This window comes from Prunus persica, chromosome G8, assembly GCF_000346465.2.
Source record: "Prunus persica cultivar Lovell chromosome G8, Prunus_persica_NCBIv2, whole genome shotgun sequence".
NCBI classification, from domain to species: Eukaryota; Viridiplantae; Streptophyta; class Magnoliopsida; order Rosales; family Rosaceae; genus Prunus; species Prunus persica.
In genome coordinates, this window is record NC_034016.1 from 15,872,990 (window position 1) to 15,892,461 (window position 19,472).

General features: G+C 35.4%; 4 protein-coding genes across 5 annotated transcripts; 3 read left to right on the plus strand and 1 right to left on the minus strand.

The window, feature by feature from the left end:
- LOC18766950 (probable prolyl 4-hydroxylase 9) lies at window positions 4,585-9,098 on the plus strand. Of its 2 annotated transcripts, none has more exons than XM_020570237.1 (7): window positions 4,585-5,194; window positions 5,297-5,454; window positions 6,676-6,778; window positions 7,010-7,105; window positions 8,126-8,191; window positions 8,321-8,386; window positions 8,651-9,098. In XM_020570237.1, exons 1-7 carry the CDS (start codon window positions 4,952-4,954, stop codon window positions 8,735-8,737), a joined length of 819 nt encoding a protein of 272 aa, XP_020425826.1. In that variant the 5' UTR covers window positions 4,585-4,951; the 3' UTR covers window positions 8,738-9,098. The 2 variants fall into 2 exon arrangements, with proteins under 2 accessions (XP_020425826.1, XP_007198985.1); XM_007198923.2 differs by having other exon boundaries at window positions 4,597-5,194; window positions 8,267-8,386; window positions 8,651-9,095.
- LOC18766277 lies at window positions 9,188-13,391 on the plus strand. The gene is made up of 5 exons (XM_020570236.1): window positions 9,188-9,874; window positions 10,514-10,666; window positions 10,767-10,939; window positions 11,029-13,012; window positions 13,129-13,391. The coding sequence occupies exons 1-5, from the start codon at window positions 9,746-9,748 to the stop codon at window positions 13,186-13,188; spliced, it is 2,499 nt and encodes an 832-aa protein (XP_020425825.1). The 5' UTR covers window positions 9,188-9,745; the 3' UTR covers window positions 13,189-13,391.
- LOC18766912 (mediator of RNA polymerase II transcription subunit 28) lies at window positions 13,556-15,856 on the minus strand. Its single transcript, XM_007201243.2, has 4 exons — window positions 15,680-15,856; window positions 15,110-15,308; window positions 13,996-14,108; window positions 13,556-13,910 (listed from the first exon to the last, which is right to left on the minus strand). The coding sequence occupies exons 2-4, from the start codon at window positions 15,288-15,290 to the stop codon at window positions 13,776-13,778; spliced, it is 429 nt and encodes a 142-aa protein (XP_007201305.1). The 5' UTR covers window positions 15,291-15,308; window positions 15,680-15,856; the 3' UTR covers window positions 13,556-13,775.
- On the plus strand, window positions 16,902-18,912 carry LOC18767307 (uncharacterized protein At2g23090). Its single transcript, XM_007201410.2, has 3 exons — window positions 16,902-17,187; window positions 17,288-17,328; window positions 18,498-18,912. The coding sequence occupies exons 1-3, from the start codon at window positions 17,115-17,117 to the stop codon at window positions 18,615-18,617; spliced, it is 234 nt and encodes a 77-aa protein (XP_007201472.1). The 5' UTR covers window positions 16,902-17,114; the 3' UTR covers window positions 18,618-18,912.

Sequence of the window (19,472 nt, forward strand, 5' to 3'; positions counted from 1 at the left end):
TGTATGCATGCGATATATATATATATATAATAGACGGAGGAATATGTTCTATATGGTGAAGGTTTATGCAGCGAAGGGCGTTCAAAGAAGAGAAAAAAAGAAGCATTGGGTGCCAAGAAACTGATGGCTCTAAAGAAGTTCAAATGATAAATGTGCCTTGTGCTGATTTGGTGCTCTTCGTTTAAGTACAATTGGAATATATTGTTCTTAAAACATGCGTGACCGTACACATTCTTTTTTTCTGCAGATGTGACGTCTGGTTGCTGCCCAAGTACTGCACGTGTCAGTTCCTCTTTGGTGGATTATGAATAACCCTAGCTTTGTTGGAAATTAATCTAGGTGATGCACGATTAGGAATATCTTTGTGAAGTTGAACGCGATAGCCCAAATCTTCACATCAATGATCATGACCAACACTAGTCACACTCAACTCATATCACTGTCATTTTTCTATAAAAATATAGTTATATAAGTTTCTTTTCTTTCAATGACTGTCGTTTATGATCTATGTTAAACTTATCTTTCAATAACTGTCGTTTATGATCTATGTTAAACTTATTTTTCAATAACTGTCGTTTATGATTTATGTTATCAGCTACTGCTTAATTAAGATAAAATTCTTTTTAGAAACTTTGATGGTATCGGTATAAGAATAAATTTATTAGTTATAGAAGGCATTAAGCTTATTCTAGGAAAGTGTCATGAATAGTATCAAGAAAAACTCAAAATTTTAAACAAATCTTTTAAATGTGTCATATGATAGCTCACTTGAGCGAGTTTGATTAACCTTGCATGCTCAAAGATACGTCGTACATATATACACCGAACCAATTATGATTTTTTATTCGTACTTGAACAAATTAACCACCTATTTCCACTTTCCATCCTAGAGAATAAATCATAAGGAATCATATTGCAATCAAAATTTCTGTTTTGGGTAAAAGATTGAATTGAATACACTAACATTTTTGCTTTCGCACATAATCTCTAAAGAGGAACCTTCCCACATAAGTCAAGTTTTCAAAAAATCATAGCCACTTCTCTCTCAAAAAACACTCTATAGTCGTTTTCACTTTGAGGAGGAGGAAGTCACTGTTCTTCCTCCCCTCTCCCCCTTCTTTCTTCCTCAAAGGCAGAGCCAATGAAAGCCCACAAGGGTCAGCTGACCCTTTTGAAATTCCATAAATAACCTTGCATTCATTACTATTTACCCTTTGCATATAATTTATTATTAAAATATGACCCTTCTCAACTTTCCTTTTTTCTTTTCTTTACTATTCTTTTTAAATAACTTAATTAAAGAATTACTAACCTAAAAGTTAAAGCAGGCAACCGAATGGGAGATATATGGATGAATGACAGCTTGATCATATACATTGAGAAAGATACATTTGATATTATTAATGATAATGAAGTGATTATGAAAAGATTTCAAGAGATGAAAACTCTTCGAGGACGATTGTGAATGTATTGGAATGACATATGAGTTATTACTAAAGACTTTGTATTATTAGATAAATTTATCTTGTTATGAGATTATTTTATTTTTTGAGGTTGACCCTCCTCGATGAATTTTCTGGCCCCGTCATTGCTCTTCCTACCTTCTCCTTTTCCCCTTAATTTTTAGAGACAGAAGGTTTCCCCTATTTATCTTCGTTTTTTTATTTATTTATGATTTTCCTCCACTCATCACATGCGAATACGCCTCGGCATCGGATCTCCACCTACGTTTCTGTGTCGGATCTCTACCACAATCAATTTTGTTGTTTCTTTATATTTGGAATAAGTTGTAGAGACTCTTTGGCTTTTCTGTGTAGTTTTCATCTCTTCTTTGTGAAAGCTTTCCACATCTCCTTTGTGAGAGTTTTATTTGTATTGTTATGGCTTGATTTTTTCAAGCTTTATCTACTTTTGGTTATTTGCACTCTTAGTTGGGATGATTATGCTAGAGATTCTTCAATCATGCATGATAGTTAGTGGTAGAGCCCCATATAGTCTTAATTTTGATGTTAGATCGCTCCATTATTGTAATGGCCATTTGTGACTAGTTTGCATTGGCTCTTTGTGGCTAGTGACATCTTTGCTTGAATTATAAATGCAATTTCATTAATTAAAAAAATATAAATAAATAAATAAGAGGAACCTTCCCCTTCGGCCAAGCCAAAATTACATTCTTTTTTATGAAGGCCAAGCCAATTACCTTTGAGTACTTGTCCTTGACACATAAGTTCAAACGACATTACATTGGCTAGGAAAGGTACACAAACAAATATCATACTTCTTAATTAATCTTACAAATAAAAAAAATATAAAAAGAAGGCAAGAGTGTAAAAATAATTGTTATTGACCACTTAAGTTATAAGTTTTTATGAGTGCCGTATAACTTAGTTTTTTGAATTTTTCACCTTTATTTGTGTGGGTAGGGATTCAAAATCCCAATGTATCTAATAAATATTTGCGTAGACAATAAACCCCCACCTTGTAAGTATCATGCATCCTTAGTTCTAGGTTTGATTCTCCCGCCATCAATATCACTTTGTACCAGAAAAAAACCCTTTCCTTTAATCGCTTGTACTAAAAATTAAAAAAAAAAAGAAGAAGAAGTTAAAAGTCCATTATTTGATTTTGATTTTGATTTTTTTTATATAAGTTATAAGTCCCTTATAATTTTGTTTTATTTATTGAAAACAAAATTGGTCATTTTCTTAGACTTTAGAGCACTTCCACCTCAAAGGGCAAAGGCAAAGCAAAGGCAAGGCAAGGTTTGTAACTATTCACGTGTATAGTGGCAACCCTTGTCTTTTTGTTTCCATCCCAAAGGGTAAGGGCAAGGTCAATTACTATTCACTTTAATTTATTTTCTATTTTTTATACCTAAACCATTAATTTTGATAAGATTTTTTGATAACCACATGTCACTATTTATTATAAAAATTCTCATCTCAAATTTCAAATAAAATTTTAGGATAAGATTTTCGGTTGCCACGTGTCCATATTTATTATAAAATTCACATATCTAATTTTAGATAAAATGTTCGGGTAAGATTTTCGTCTGCCACGTGTCCATATTTATTATAAAATTCACACCTCACTCATCATACAATTGAAATACTCCCGGTCTTCATAGTCCAACACAATTGAGTACAAGGACGAGTCAATCATTGGCGGAGGCAGTTCCACTGGATCACGACGTGAGAGAGTATTTTTCTTCAGAGGATGTAATAGTGCCATTATTTTCGACACAGAACGCACCACTAGAACCGACTGGGGCATTGTTCACTTGAGGAGCCATGTGTAATGGTTTTCCGCTTTTTTGTTTTGCCTTGAATAATCTATTTTAAAAAATAAAATTGGAAATGCAAGAAATATATTAATAAAAAAAAAGACATTAAATTGAATAAAACGACAATTAATTTTTTTTAACTTCGTTGCCAAGATTTTGACCACTTCGAACATTTGTCCACGACCATCTGGTTTCAATGGAGGATGCCATTTGTATTTTTACACAGATAGATTTTTGTAGTAGAAAATTTGGTGTGGAAAGTGAATAATATTGGTAGGTATTTGTAGAAAAAATTTATAGAATTTTTTGATTTTTTTTTTTACAAATTTTTTCAATGTTTTTTAGCCAAAAAATGGACAGTCGTTGGATTGGATAAGCTTTTTGGACCGGAGGCTCCAAAAGAAGCCACGTGGCTTGTAGCCATTGGTTTCTGGCAGTTGTGGATCAGCACTGATGTCAACACAAGAAATTTAAATATTTTTGGGAGACTTTGGAAAAACCCAAAGGAGAGAGAAATGTTTTAAAAGAAGCTAAAATGGACAAAAGTGCTCTTATTTATTTTTGGATTTCTTAAGGAATCCTTTACATTTGCATGTTTTTGATTTGAAAGTTGAGAGGTTTTTGTCTTTTTTTAAAAAAAGCTTTGGCTTTTTCCAAAAGTGAAATTTTTTTTGTGGCTAAAACATAAATTTATTAATTTTTTTTACTGTTGGCGCGTGTATTCCACGTAGGGGTGGGTGCGGTCCGGTTTGGTCCGATTTTCACCTCAAATCGAAATCGAAATCGGTACTATTTAACCGGTCCGATTTAGGTAAAAAAAATTTCAAAAATCGGCCGGTTCGGTTCTGACCAGTTCCGATTTTGAACCGGATTATTAATTTTTTAATTTTTTAATTTTTTATGAAAAAAATATATTTAAAAATAAAAAAAAAACTTATTTTTTTGGCTTAAAAATGAACAAATAATCAAATTCATACATTTAGAAATTTTTTGAAGTTGAACTTGAAAAAATAGTGATTATAAAATTTAAAATATGGCATTATATTTTAAAACATTGTAAAAATAAAAATATATATATGACCGGTCCGATTCAGTTCTGTCTGGTGCGGTGGGGTGTAAAATTGAAACCAAAACTGGTTGGAACCGGTTCGGTCAGATTTGTTGACTTTTTTGGTCAACCGGTTTTTTTTCACCAGTTCGGTTCGGTGTTTGGGTTTTCCGGTCCCGATGCCCACCCCTAATTCCACGGGCTCACAATTAAAATAAAATAAAAATTGATTTCGACCGCTAATGTTAGCAGCCTTCGAGCCACAGCCCAGACAATTCTTGCTCGTGAACTTGTTTGGATTGGTAGGGTCCCATCTCTTGCCCGAACTGGACCTTGTGCGCTGGTGGGGTTTTTTGGGCCTAGGACCCCCTTTTGCCTGCCTTCCCCCTCGCGGTGGAAGTACTCTTACAGAAACTACAAACTATATAAGACATTTGACACCAATAGAAAAGAAAAAAAAAATTATATAAAACAAATGAAGATTGTAGAGTGAAGACAACTCAGGGCATCTGGCGGCCAAGCAATAAAGAAGACGACCGAAGAGCCCATGCTTGTAGAGTCGTAGCTCACAAATGAACAGAAAGAAAGCAAAACAAAGAAAGACAAACTAAAAATTCGCAATGAAAGTGAAAGCAAAAAGCCCCAAAGCGAAATTTGGGCTACCCGCAGTCTTCCTCCTCTGTTCCCTCTTCTTCTTCGTTGGCTTGTTCACCTTCACCCTCCTCTCTCATGTCTCCTTCCCTCAATTTCTCTCTGGTCCACGCTCGGTCTCCAGAACGCTTCAATCGGAAGATGGCGAAGATCACGGTCCAATGCCGCAAGGCGAGACCGGAGACAGCTTTATTCAATCGATTCCATTCCAGGTTTGTGTTTAATCTGATCAGTATTGATTGGGATTTGCTTTGCTAATTCGGTCAATTGGGTTTTTGGGTTTTGGGTCTGTTTGACATTGTTGAATCCCACAGGTTTTGAGTTGGAAACCGCGGGCCCTTTATTTTCCGAGATTTGCAACTGCGGAGCAATGCGAAAGCGTGATTGAAATGGCGAAGACTAAGCTCAGGCCGTCGGCATTGGCTTTGCGAAAGGGAGAGACTACTGAGAGCACAAAGGGGACTAGAACAAGGTATCTTTGTCTTCCATTTTTAATGTTGCTCATCATCTCCACATGGTGAGCAATTGAATATGGATATGAGTGGAAAAAGATGGGCCATAATAATGTGTTGTGTCAATCAGAAATGTTTAATGTAATATTGTGCAATTATGCCTAGCGTGCTATGGGGAGAGTAGAATGTTTGATATTTATGAGAGAAGAAAGAAAGGGACCCATGGTGTTTCATTTGGAAATAAAGTGGCACAAACTAATTCGAGCTGTTGGGAAAAGTTAATATGTTGTTAATCGTAACATTCTAGAGAAGGATAACTTCTTATTTATGTGTTTCTTTATCCACTGTGGCACAAGCACATGGGTTCACTTATCAAGTTTCTTCAAAATTTGTTTTAAATCAGTGATTTGTCATAATAAGTGGATGGGTCCCATTACTTTATAGATACATTGATGTAGAGGAAATGGAGAAAAGATGCCTGCATTGTTCATCTTCTTTCATATTTGTCATCCTGAAGTTTTTAAAACATAGTTGACTCCTGACCTAGATTCTGTACAAGAAAAAATGACATCATAAGTTGGGATATGTGAGTACCGGGGGGATGATATCAGGGTTTGTCAGTTTGATGCGGGTGCATTGACTCGCAATTCCTTGTTCCACACATAAAATTATTTTTGTAGATCATCTGTTATTCTGACCTTACCATGCTCAGGACATGTTTTCTTATGCAACTTGCAAAATGAACTACAATATCAGCGGAGTTCGTATTTCGTGTTTCTTCAAACTGCCATTAGAGACTTCTAGAATAGCTCATGCACTGTAGTTTGTTGACCTGTATTGTATAGTTTGCAAGTAAATGGGAATTTAATGCTGGACATATTTTAATTTCTTATTTATCTTTTTCTATTATTAAGGGCCTGCATCTTTGGGAAATTTGTGAAATGAGTAGTTTAAATGTTTCAAGAAACCCATTCATAAGAATTCTTTTGGCAGGGAAGTTTTGGAAGATAATTTATAAAAGAGCCTTGTAATATCCCTTTCTGTATCATAAAACTTGTCATCTCTGCTTTCATCAAGTTTATGTGGTATGCTGCTTTGGAATGTATCCTATAACTCACAATTAATCACCTTTGGTTGGTCCCCGTGCTGACGATCAATGTTAAACATGCTAGTTTGAAGGTGTTGTACATAGAATGTTTTGCTGCTTGTGAAATTAACTGTTAGTCTATACTTTATTATAGTTCAGGCACATTTATTAGTGCATCCGAAGATGAAACCGGAATCCTGGAGATTATTGAGGAAAAGATTGCCAGGGCTACAATGTTACCAAGGACCCATGGAGAGGTATTTTTATCATTGTATATTATTCAGGGGCAGGCTTAAGTGTGAGGGGGAATTCAAAAGCAGTTAAGCAGATGTTTTTCATTGTTCATATGTTCTTTCTTTTTACTGGTAAACAGAAAATAGTGTATCCAATACTGTTACTACTTTCACAACAATTTTAAAATGTTAACCTTTCATTACAGGTAAATTCTAAATTAATCTGAGTAATGCGAAGATATCATCATATTGCAGGCATTCAATGTTTTGCGGTATGAGATTGGCCAGAAGTATGATTCTCATTATGATGCATTCAACCCATCAGAATATGGTCAACAGAAAAGCCAAAGAGTATATACTTAACTAGCTTCTACATCATGTGCTGTCATTTTCTGCTCTGTTTTTATTTCGGAATTCCTTCCTGCCAAATAGAAGATCCCTGATACTTGATGGGATGGTTTGCGTATTTATGCACTTAACACCAGCCAAAGAAATAAATAAATGAACACATAAAAAAGAACTACAGTATTTCTTATAATTTTTGTGTAATGGTCAGCATCTCTATTATGTAATGCTGATAAGCAATACTTGTGGAATTACTTGAATATTAGATCACAATCATAACCCTTTTCTAAAAAAACAAATTTGCAACAATGGTTGACCATTTTACTTCCAAAAAAATCAGTTGTGCTTTCCAACTTATGATTTTTCCTTTTTCGTCTTCTATAATGTATACTTTAAATTGAGTATTGAGCAAAAAAAAAAAAAAAAATGAATGAATGAATATTGGTGTTGCAGCAGTTATTAATGATATATTTCAAATGGTATTTCCATTAGTCCCTTTTTCTGTTTATGTCATTTGAGTACATTTGTTGCTTAAAAAAATATTGGGTTGAGGACCTTGAAGCTGACATCAAAAGATTGTTAGTCCTTAATTTTTCAGAACAATTTATCATCATCGAGCTGTAATTGATTTCTGTAACTTAGAAGGATGACTGCAGTTTAAGTTGTCCTGATTTCTTCAGCTTTTTAAAAAAGAAAAGATTAAATAAAACTTGTAGCATAATCCCATTATTCTAATCACCATTTTTGTATTCTAACATTCCATGGTTCTATTTTATATGAGCCTTGCCTATAAATTCCTTGCCCATTATACTTACTGAACTAGTTAATAGTTATAGATCCTTTTCTCATACCCTTTACATTCAGCCTAAAATTATATTTGAAACTAATTTATAATTATAGGTATGCAGAAGTTGCAAATTGCTTTTTCAATTCATGATTTCACCTTTCTGTAAACGATTTATCGTTGTTGCTTCTTTCCTTAACCATTGATACCTAACTGTCAAAACTTTACACTCAATGTTGCAGTTTGCTTCCTTCTTGTTGTATCTTTCTGATGTAGAAGAAGGTGGAGAAACCATGTTCCCTTTTGAGGTGGGTTAGAAAATTGATATACTATTACTTTGAAATATTTGCATGCACTCATCCTAATTTTTTTTTAATTAGTAGAATGGCTTACATATGGGTATGAGCTATGATTACAAGAAATGCATTGGTTTAAAGGTTATGCCGAGGCAAGGGGATGGACTTTTATTTTATTCAGTGCTTCCAAATGGCACAATTGATCAGGTTAGTTTACTTTATCATATCTTAAATCACATCTAATTCTTATAAATTGCTTTTCTTGTTGTTATGAACGATGTGAATTTGGACAACTTGTTTCTATTTCCTTTGGCATCAAATTAATTTATTTGAATCACATCTAAGTATTTATATATAAAGGATCAGTAACTAATTAGTTTATTTGAAACTTGGAATTGTCATTTCGGTTCTCTTCCTCTGTCACTTCTTGCTGGTGATTAAACAAAGAGTCTTTTGTGGCGCAATTTGCAGACATCTCTTCATGGAAGCTGCCCGGTGATCAAGGGGGAAAAATGGGTTGCAACAAAGTGGATTAGAAATCAAGAAGATCTGGAGTAAGAGTTGTTTTATTCCAAATGTTGTTCTTTCTGGAGCTGGTGGTTCCGGAACAGTGGAACAAAACAGATCACTGGTTTAACAACTGCAGTCCAGTCAACGTCGAACAGTGGTACTGGAGTTTCCGTTCCTTTCATGTTTCAAGTATAGAACTGAGTGAACTATGTTCTTGCAGTAGGCGGCGCAACAGTTACTCTTGGATGTACAGCCCAAAGATGGGGTGCTAAACTTCTTTTGTTTTGGGTCGATAACCATGCCACTTGTTATAGAAGAATTCTTTTGTGTAGCTTTGCTGCTAAATAATGAATGAACCTTGTATGTAAAATGGTATTTTGATTCGAGAATTCTTCCTTCAAAATCGAAATTTTGAGTTGTCGACATTTTGTTTATTAAGAATTCTCCATGCATAATTGTCATCATCCACAACTCTCTCGGACTACCAAAATAAAAATTCAAAATTGGTCAGGATATGAAATATGGTACAATTAAGTATTGAGTCCATTTCTATTCAGGGATTTTATCAAATAAGCTTAATGGAATTTGATTGTATTTGAGGAATCTCTCAATTGAGACAGCATATAGTTTTTATTTTGTCAACGAGCCTTAACTCAAGTGGTGTCGGACAGCAGAGATCTTAAGTTCAAATTTCATGTAATTAAAAAATAAAATAAAAAATAAAAAAAGAGTGAGTTGCCACATAAGCAAAGGTGTGATTCTCTCGTATCCTCCACATCCAAACACACCCCAATGACAGAATAAGGTAACTTCATTTTAAAAGGACCGTTGGAGCCAAAAGACACGCCCTTTAGACTGTAACGGCTACTTACCATTTGAAAAAAAACAATAAACCCTCTTTGGATCCCAGCCAAAAATCTTCACATTCTTCTGATCACCAAATCCCAAAAGAACAAAAATCTTCTCATTCTTCCCTCAGATCTCACAATTCCTTTCGAACTCTTCATCATTCTCTTCTGCGATTCTTGATCCTCGTTTTCGTCTCAGAGATTAGCCATGGACCTCGGCTGCTTGGACTTGGGTTGCATCTCCGTGTCAGACAAGCAAGGCACTAACGACGCCGTTCTTGATTCCGACAACAAGGAAAACGACGCCACGACCACCGCGAGCCCCAAGATCGGAAAGGTAAGTATTTTGACCTTTCGTTTTTCAGATTCAATTCAAGACTACTATTTTTCCATCAGTGCCTTAGATATGTTCCGTTTTCTTGAATCGGATTCTCTGTTTGTGTTTGGATCCTGATTTGTTTAGGTTTTAGTGGAGTTGAAACCCTAGGACCTTGAATAAATGAGGTTTATTGATTGGCTTTGATTTGGTACTTAATTGATGGTTGTTACTCATTTAGAACTCTAAACCCTTTGTTATTTTTTCTCTACTGTTGGGATTTATGCCGATTGAAATTGTCAGTTAAATTTTTCTTAATTCCTCTACTTGGTGTTCTGTTTTAGCTTCACTTTTGTGTTGATATTTTGATAGAAGCGGATTCGAAATGCTTTATTTCCACTGCTTAAATTCAGTTGGCTTTTGCTTGATAAGATATCTATGTCATTACAAGAATACCATGGATGTTGGAAAGAAGGCAATTTTCTGTAAATATGAATTTATTTTTTTAATTTAACTTGACATTTCAATGTTGACCTTTCTGGTTGGTTTTTGTGTTCTATATTTGCATGAAATGCTGTGATATAGAACCAAATTAACAATTTCTGTCAAATCCTGTATTGTTTTGTTTGACATCCCCATTTTCCTTTCTGAATAGTGCAGAATAAAAATTTGAGAGAGACTAGCCTATCGACATTGAATTCTCTTAACAAATCACAAATAAAGAAGCCTTCTCATCGTAGGACCTCTCCTCTGAACTGGTTCCCGCGAAAAAAAGGGGACTCCTATTTGAAGAGGAAGATCAAAATGCTGCAGGTTTTGCATCTTTCTCTAATAAACACATGTAATTTATGCTCTAATGTTTTTTGATTAATTTCCATGTTAACCAAAATACTAATTTGTTGGTCTTTATCAGGAAGTAGATGGCATGAATTTAACTCTCGATGAGACTTTAGGGGATTCTAATCCGCATTACTCAAAAGTCCTAAGGGAAAAAATGGCAGCAAAAGAAGCTGCACAAAAGGCAATGGAGGCACGAAAAGCAGCACTGGTGGAAGCATCTTGGTGTCGCATTCTTAGGGCATCCAGGTAATAGTTTGAACTTGGATGCGTAATCATGATTAAGCAGTTTAAAGGCTAATTTCTTAGTTACAATGTTGTTTTAATCTTTATTTCAGGATTCAAAGCAAAGAAGCAGAAGCACAGCTGTTGAAAGCAGACAAGGCTGCAGCCGAAGCTTTTGAAGAGGCAACAGCTGTGGGAGTTATCATGTTTGACAAACCAAATTGCCCTCGGAAGCCATGTAAAATAGAAACATCCACTGTTAATGGAGGAGAGTCTACTACTCACACAGTCACAGCATCTTTTGAGACTGCATTTGACGTTGATAAAGAAGTAGCTGCAGCTGTTAAAATTGCATTAGTAAGGCTTGGAAATTCTCCTTCTTTTAGTAAAGATGAATTCAAAGATCTGCTCCGAAAAATTAGTGAGAATCCTGATACAAGTGAAAATAATCAGGAATCGTCTGAGTTTACTTCAGAATGTGAATCAGAATCTGGATCAGAACTTGAAGTAGTATCCCAGAAAGATACTATCATTTCCCAAGATTTGGATCATAAGATGTCAGGTTTTGAGGAAAGACAGAGTAAAAACAGAAGGCAGTCATTTGGTAAGCTTAATATGGCAAAGATAGCAGACATGATGCTTGAGAGGCTTCAATGTTTGCAAGAAGATGAACTCTCCTCTCTTGCCACTATAGTTGCTACTTGTGGTTTAAATGCTGCCTTAACGGAAGTTGAAAATAGCAAGCTTCATGATCAAGGCTCTGCTGCTGAGACCCTTCCACAAAGATTTGGAGCGGCAAAGCCTGAATACTTCAGAGATGGGCAGGTGAGAAGGAAGCAAACTACATCAGAACTCCCAAGTCTAGACAAGTTTTTAGTTAAGCACATGACCAAACTTGAGAAAGAAGTGCAAGAAGCCAAGAATAGAAGGAATAAGTTGACGGAAAAAACTGAAACTGTTGATGAGAAGGCCAAATTAGATAACATTGGAAATACCTCTGAAACCATTCCAGGCCTGGGAAGCATTTTTCTGAAGCATGGTTCAAAATTCGAAAAAGAGATTGAAGAGGCAAAGAAAAATTCAAGTGGACATTTTGAAATGCTTCAAAAGAGTTCACAGAGAAACAAAATATCTTCTGATGCCATTCCTGACTTGGAAAGTATGCTGATTAAACATTCTTCAAAACTTGAAAAGGAAGTTGAAGAGGCCAAGACGAAATTTGTGAAAACATCTGCTACGAGTGACCAAAAATCAGTAGTGGGCAGTCGTAAAAAAGAACATGTCTCAGAACTCCCCAGCCTAGACAAGTTCTTAGTGAAACATGTCTCAAGACTTGAGAAGGAAGTCCAAGAAGCAAAGAATAGAAGGAGGACTGATGTACATGAAGGAGTTAGGTTTCCTTATCTGAGGAAGAAAATTGATTCATTTGCATCAGTTGCACAACAAAAGAAAATGGCTATTTCTTCTTCTGAGGAAGGATCAGAGGGGAAAGAAAATTTAGACTTAAACAAGGATGTTGAGGAGCATTCTAGGATGGAGCAAAATGAAGTTGGGTCTTCACCGCAGAATCCTAGTGCAGAGGAAATAAACTCACTTCAGAATACGATGGCTGAAACTAAAGAGACTGAAGATGGTTTAGACAAGATTATGGTCAAACCAGTCCACTGGTTGGAAAGGGAGAAAATCCAAGCCTTGGCAATGGGAAACAATTACGAATATCATACGCTCAAAAAGAAAAAGGGAGAAAGCAGTGTTACTCAATGTGAGAGCTTGGACAAAGTTTTGGTAAAACATGTTTCCAGACTGGAGAAAGAGAAGATGAAGCAACAGTCAGAAGACGAAGCAACTGAAGTGAAAAGAAGTAATGCAAAACTGCCTTCACATATGGAAGAAGCATGTGGTTTGGACCAAATTCTGGTTAAACATAAATCAAGGCTTGAAAGAGAAAAGGTGGCTGCTGCTCAGCAACCAGAAGAACAAACCAGATTCTCTGTAACTCGTAAAGAAGCAAGGGAGAGAGAACTACAAGAACAATGGGGAGGTTTAAGCTTAGGAAACTCCATGAAGCCACATGTCTCGAAACTTCAACGAGATAAGGTAAATGCTCTTTTTCTTGTGCTTAATGTATTTTTTGCAATGCTTTGTTGAAATTCTGATTATTTGTTGGTTTCTCCTTTGCGTAATGGGTTTGTTGGTATTTCCATTTTGTGTAGGCCGCTTGGATTAAAGCTGAACAGGAGGAGAAGAGGCAAGGTACTGGTTTCTCAGATTGAAGCCGAATATTATAAAAGGATTGAAGACGGAAATATAGTTACATGTGAACTTTTGTGAAGTCTCTTCATTTTCTATTCAGTGATCAATGCGATCAATGCGATCAATGCGATCAATGCTTTTTTCCCCCCCTGTTTTTTACCATATTGCATTGTAACAGGAGAATGATAATTGTCTATAAATATAATCAATTCAATTTGGTTAATTCTTTGACTGGTAGATTGGAGTCGTTTTCCAATCTAAGTTTGGATTTTATTTTAAATTTTGCATTGCCTCAAGCCAGTGGAAATAGGAATGTAAGTTTCAAAAGGGTACATCAATAAGAACCCCATCGAATTGACCATGATCAAGTTTTGACAGAAAAATTGATTACTGCCAAAGCAATCATAAAAGCCCTTTGATCTTTAAGAGAAGCAACGAAAAAGCGCTGGAAACAAAACCAATTTTAGGTTCCACATTGTACATTACCTAGCCGATTTGGATGTAACAGATCATAATTTTTACAAGAGACCGTTGAAGCAAAATTGTTATGGATGCTACCAAATGATCTACCAACAAATGGAATGATACAATTTCATGGCTCAAGTAACTACACCCTCTCAAGCTCAGTGTTGTGCTTGTCCAATTGGTCTTTCAGATCCTTTTTCCACCCTTGGATCAGCCTTTCATGCTTCTTGATAAGCTCAGTCTTTATCCTCAACTCCTCTTCCATTGCATCAATCTCCTGGAAAAATGAAACCGCGCAACCATTAAGAAAACAAAGACTTAATAAGCTAAGGACAAGCTGAACAACATGGTCTTCAGATAACCTTTCTAAGTTGTTGAGCCTTGGTTGGCTGATCCTCACGTTGTAGACCAATAAAATATAGTTGAAGCTTTTTGGCAGCTTCCATAAAATCTCTGGCATGCCTCTCCACATCAACTGAAGCAATGACAGAATAAACACCATCAGAGGAAGTAAAGATAAATGCATCCTTGGTGCACTGTTGTTCATTGTGCACTTCAGGATCAAAGAAGACTCTGCAACTTCATTTACTACTTTACAAAGACTGACAGTCATAAGGTTCGATGTTACGATTGATAAACAAACTCACCTTATGCAACCTCAACCTCAAAGGCCAAGTCAACCCTGATTGCAAAGGTACAATAAAAGATCCATGGATCTTTTGTGGCCACTACAAGAATGATATTTTTCAGGTGGGTACACAAGATTTACCCAAAAACATAACCAAGAGTTCCAAAACAATCCTAACACTTGTAAGTAAAACTTTCATATGAAATGGAAAAATTCATAGAGAGCAAGACTTTATGTCCCCATTTATACATCCAGAATCCAAACTTTTGGTCAAAATGGATTTTCTTACCCCCTCATGAATATGTTATGTAATCTACAATTTCTTTCTTCTCCAGCCACTATTTAGAATTAAAGGCTAACACTTGGTTATTTGAGATTTGATTTGAAACAAACAACAACACTCTTGCTGTTCAAATCTCCCAACTCTCTGTTGAAATATAACTACTTTGCCAAAGCTGAAGCAGGAGATCCCAAACTGAGTGTGTTTAACCAATTTAATATATTCCTTACTCTTTCGTTTAGGCTTTGGCCAGAGGCAGGTACATAGAATGTTTTCTATTGTGGACCCAAGAAACCCCTATTGCAGTCTTTTTTATGGGTAACATAGCTCTGTCACGAGGTTCACCCTCTCAAAGTTTATCAACAAAAAAGTGAACTACAAATTTTCACTTAAAACGAATGCATACACATCCAAAAAGTTGTAGTTTTATCATCAAAACTTAGAAACCCTAGCCTCAGTATCAGGATAAGTGGTTAATCTGTGGGTGACCAAGCATCTGTATCAAAGAGGATTCACATAAAAACAAGCAAGCATACACTGAATGGCATGTAAAGCTATTGGTACTAACTCTGATGAGAAGGGTGGGGAGACCGGTCAATTGCTTGAAGCTCTCTGGCAGGCAAGCATGGAAGCAAAGCAGCCTCCAGTGCTATCACACAGGCAACCATGTCTTCCCTTTGAGGTTGTGGGGATTGCATCTGGGCATCAATTTGATGCTGCTGCTGATCTGCCGCTTGTCTCTCAGCCATGTGAAAGATAACCAACACCTGCAAAATACCCATAAACCAAAATAGATAGGAAATGAAATTGAAGTATGAATTCGATTATCCAAATGGGCAGATAAGAAACCCAGAAGAATAAGAGGAAAAAAATGTAAAATTTACAGATGATTTGGTGGAAAACTAAGTATTTAAGTATCTGGGTATAACCAAACTAGCATGAAATTTTCAATCTAAGATTCAACAGCTCTTAGTATCTAAATAATATCTAAAAGTGCGAGGCTTTTGCTAATCTATTAATCATACAACTAAGGAAGAGTGAATTGAATCCATAAAAATTAACTAAAAAAAGCTTAGGAAATATCCAAATGCGTATTCTCTCTTTCAATTTCAGACAAATTATACAAATCTCGTGTTACCTTAGCCTTGGGTGAGACTGAAATCAAAGCTTGATATGACGAAACAATCTCATTCAGTGTAGAAAGTTCAACCTTCCTTGTTCTCGCGCGCTCTCTCTCATTCAGTGTTGAGTATTGTTTCTTTCCCTCTTCTCCGTTTTTCTCTTTAGCTGAGAATTTACCTCTTCCACTTAAACCTCCCTTTAAACATTAAAAAAATACAAAATACAAAACATATATTGGTTATTAAATTGATATTTTTATAACCAGTTTAGTTTTTTATTAACCTTTAAAAAAAAAAACTAAATTAACAAACAAACACAAGTAAATTTAGGTTTTACCCATAAATTTTTTTTTACTTTTGAAAAAAGCCAAAGTTTTTTCAAAAAAGACAGAAAAACCTCTCAACTTTCAAACCAAAGACATGCAAATGTAAAGGATTCCTTAGGAAATCAAAAAATAAATAAGGGCAATTTTGTCTATTTTGGCTTCTTTTAAAAATTTTCTCTCTCCTTTAAACTTTTCCAAAGTCTTCCATTAACTAAACTGAAAATAAAGTGACTAAATTGGAGAGTCCCAATAAAGTTAGGAAGATCAATGTTAATATTACTTGATATGAAATGACCAAAGTTGTTAAATTTATTGGATTATGTTAATGAGCCTCCACTCACACACACATTCAACTCAATCTTTGCTATATCAGAGGTTGTCTTGATAATTTTTTTTTATAAGGATGATATTATAAATTAATAAGAAATACTCACATATATGATTGAGAGCATTTTTGCTCATCACTTTAACTAAAGTGTATTATTATCATCATCTTTCTCAATATTTGACACATGTCCATATATATAACTATGATTCAATAAATACAAAGTAAAAAGTTGATCATTGCTATGCCTATGGACATGTATCAAATATTAAGAAGGCTAGTGAGAACACATCTTAGGTTAAAGTAGTGAGTAAAAATATTTCCTATATAATCTGACATGGTATTGCAGGCACATCAAAAAACGTATCATCTCTTATTTGAGAAAATTTTAATTACAACAGAAATAAAAACTATTTTACTATTTTTAATCAATAATTATATACCACGTGAAAATATCATCACATATGTCATAACATTATTGACCAAAAATTACTACCCTGTTTTATAGAAGTGTTTCTCCTCTTATGTGGCACTTGCCTAGTTGACCGACTGACATAAATCCTCCTACTCTCCCAACCTCCAACTAAGTCCAATTTATTTCCAGCGAACCAAAAACAAAACTGAAGTCCAATTTTTTGTCTCTATTGCCTTCTTGCCACCCTTTAAACCCAACCCTCCTCCTTCCTCCTCTCATCTCTCTTCTTTCTCTTCCACATTCCCAAATAAAAAGAGCACCCTACCCAAAACTCAAAGCAACGTTTTTGGTGCTTTTTCTGCAGTCTGGTTTTCCATATCAGAGCCATGGGAGGAGGCAACGGGCAGAAGGCCAAGACGGCACGCGAAAGGAACATGGAGAAGCAAAAAGCCGCCAAGGGTAATTCTTTCTCTTACTTTCATTGCATAAGCCTCAGATTTTCTTAGACCCGTGTGTGATGAAACTGATACATCTGGGTTTTGTTCATTTATTTATTTAGGAAGCCAGCTTGAGGCCAACAAGAAGGCCATGAACATCCAGGTATGTGGTCCCTTTGCAAGCCTTGGCTTTAATTTGTTTCAAAGTATTATGCTTTATGATGGGTTTTGCTGTTTGATTTATTATTAAGCTATATATCATTTGTTGGTGCTAAATTTTCATTCACCAAAAAATTTAGGGTGCCACTCAAATTTTGTTTATTTTTTGTTATCCATTTGGTTGATGAAGAATTTCATGGTCTGATTAGATTTAAGAGCCAGTGACTTATCTAATGTTTGTACAGAAACTAAACTTAATCAATTTTACTTTGCTGGGGTTTGGAGATTTTGGCTTTTGTGATTTGGTGTTGTAACTTGATTGATTGGCAATGAGGAAATATATGTTACATATGTATGTGTGTTATTTGTACGCTTCTTGTAGTGATATGAAGATGGTTGATGTGGAATTTTCCAGCTTGAGTTCCGGCGCCTGAGTTTTTCACTCTGTACATCTCTGTTCTAATTGGTTTTTTCTTTTCTATTTAATCCAATGACTCCACTTTGATTTCAGCTCCTCCTACGCCTTAGCTGATCAACAATTGCTGTTATACATATCCATCCCTACTGAATCATGTCCACTTGATCATGGGCAGATACTAAGTTGCAGTAAAAAATCTACAAATGGAATTTATTCAGATAGAATTTGCTCACTTGACATCCCTTATGCATATTTTTATGCTTTAAAACCCTTTTAGAATGATATTGTTTTAATCAATTTCCTATAGATATTCGTACTTGTGTTTTCCATTTGTATCGGTTTCATGCGTTGTTATAATTTTCAATCTTAGGAGATGCTTTGTTAATTTGCTTATTTGTTGTTGATTATAAGTTGCCTCAAGTTCATGTACATGTGAGATGTCTAATTCTGCTTTTGGACTAGTGATCTCTAAGCATGACTTGTACAAAGATATTCTTGTGAGTTTATTATTCCTACAATGTAGCTTGGTGGAATTCCATACCTTGATAATGATGAGGTTGTGAGAAGCTATGACTGACATATTGTGCTTGATTCACTTATTTTTACCTGCTCGATGTCATTGCATTAGAAATAGTTTTTAAACTCATTGACAAAGTTTGTGACTCGGTTTTATCTTGTTATAATTGTCACTGGTGTTGTCACTCGTTTCGTTCCCTCAATGATGCATTTTGGCGGGTAATGGTTACCGAATGCAGTGCAAGGTGTGCATGCAGACATTTATATGTACCACATCAGAGGTGAAGTGCCGGGAACATGCTGAAGCAAAGCACCCTAAGGCTGATGTTTATTCTTGTTTCCCACATCTTAAAAAGTGATCCTTAAAACTGCAAAACTTGCAGACTGGGACTGGCTTTAGAATGTATATGTATCTTGCTACTCTGGCTTTAGAATGGCTTTAGTTAATGAAGTTGTGTTGTCTATTCAACCATCCAATATGCCCAAAAGAAAAAGGTCTGTTAAAGAATAAAGAAAATGGTGTTGAGTTGGATTTTGAATGTTAAATTACTAGGCACAGATCAATTTAGATATCTGGATTGGAGCATGCGTCTCATAAATCTACTGTATTTTCATTAAAAATATATGATTTGGCTAAAGCTTATTTGTCTTGCACAAAGTTGCTCTGATCTATGAGTAATCTTTTGTTTGACAATCAGTGTCCCATGGTTTTTTTTTTTTCCAATCCATGTTATACGTGTGTATTATTATATCATAGTATATAAATTATGTCATTCATTCATATTACAATGTTTGGATTCATAACATCACGTGACGGTGATATAGTCTCGCTTTAAAATTTCGAATGTTTAGATTGATAACATCATATTACGGTCTTATAGTCTCATGACAGTCTTATAGTCTTGCTTTAAAATTTCTTTTCTTTTTGGGTCAGATCTACCATAGTTAGACAACCTCATTTTCCTATTGGTCAAAAAGAATCCTAGTAACCCACTCCGCCATATGGTCCGGCAAAATTGTTGCTACTGAACTGATTGCCCACCATGAATGTCTTCGGTCAAAGAAGCTTCACAGGGCAGGTTCCAAATCACTCATTAAGCATCAGCTCAGAACTTACTCAAGCATATTGGCCAATTGGCTTTTACCAACCAGCAAATAAAGAAGGAAATTTCCACTCCACTCAATTCTTTCTTTGTGTGGAAAGTCGTTTCTGT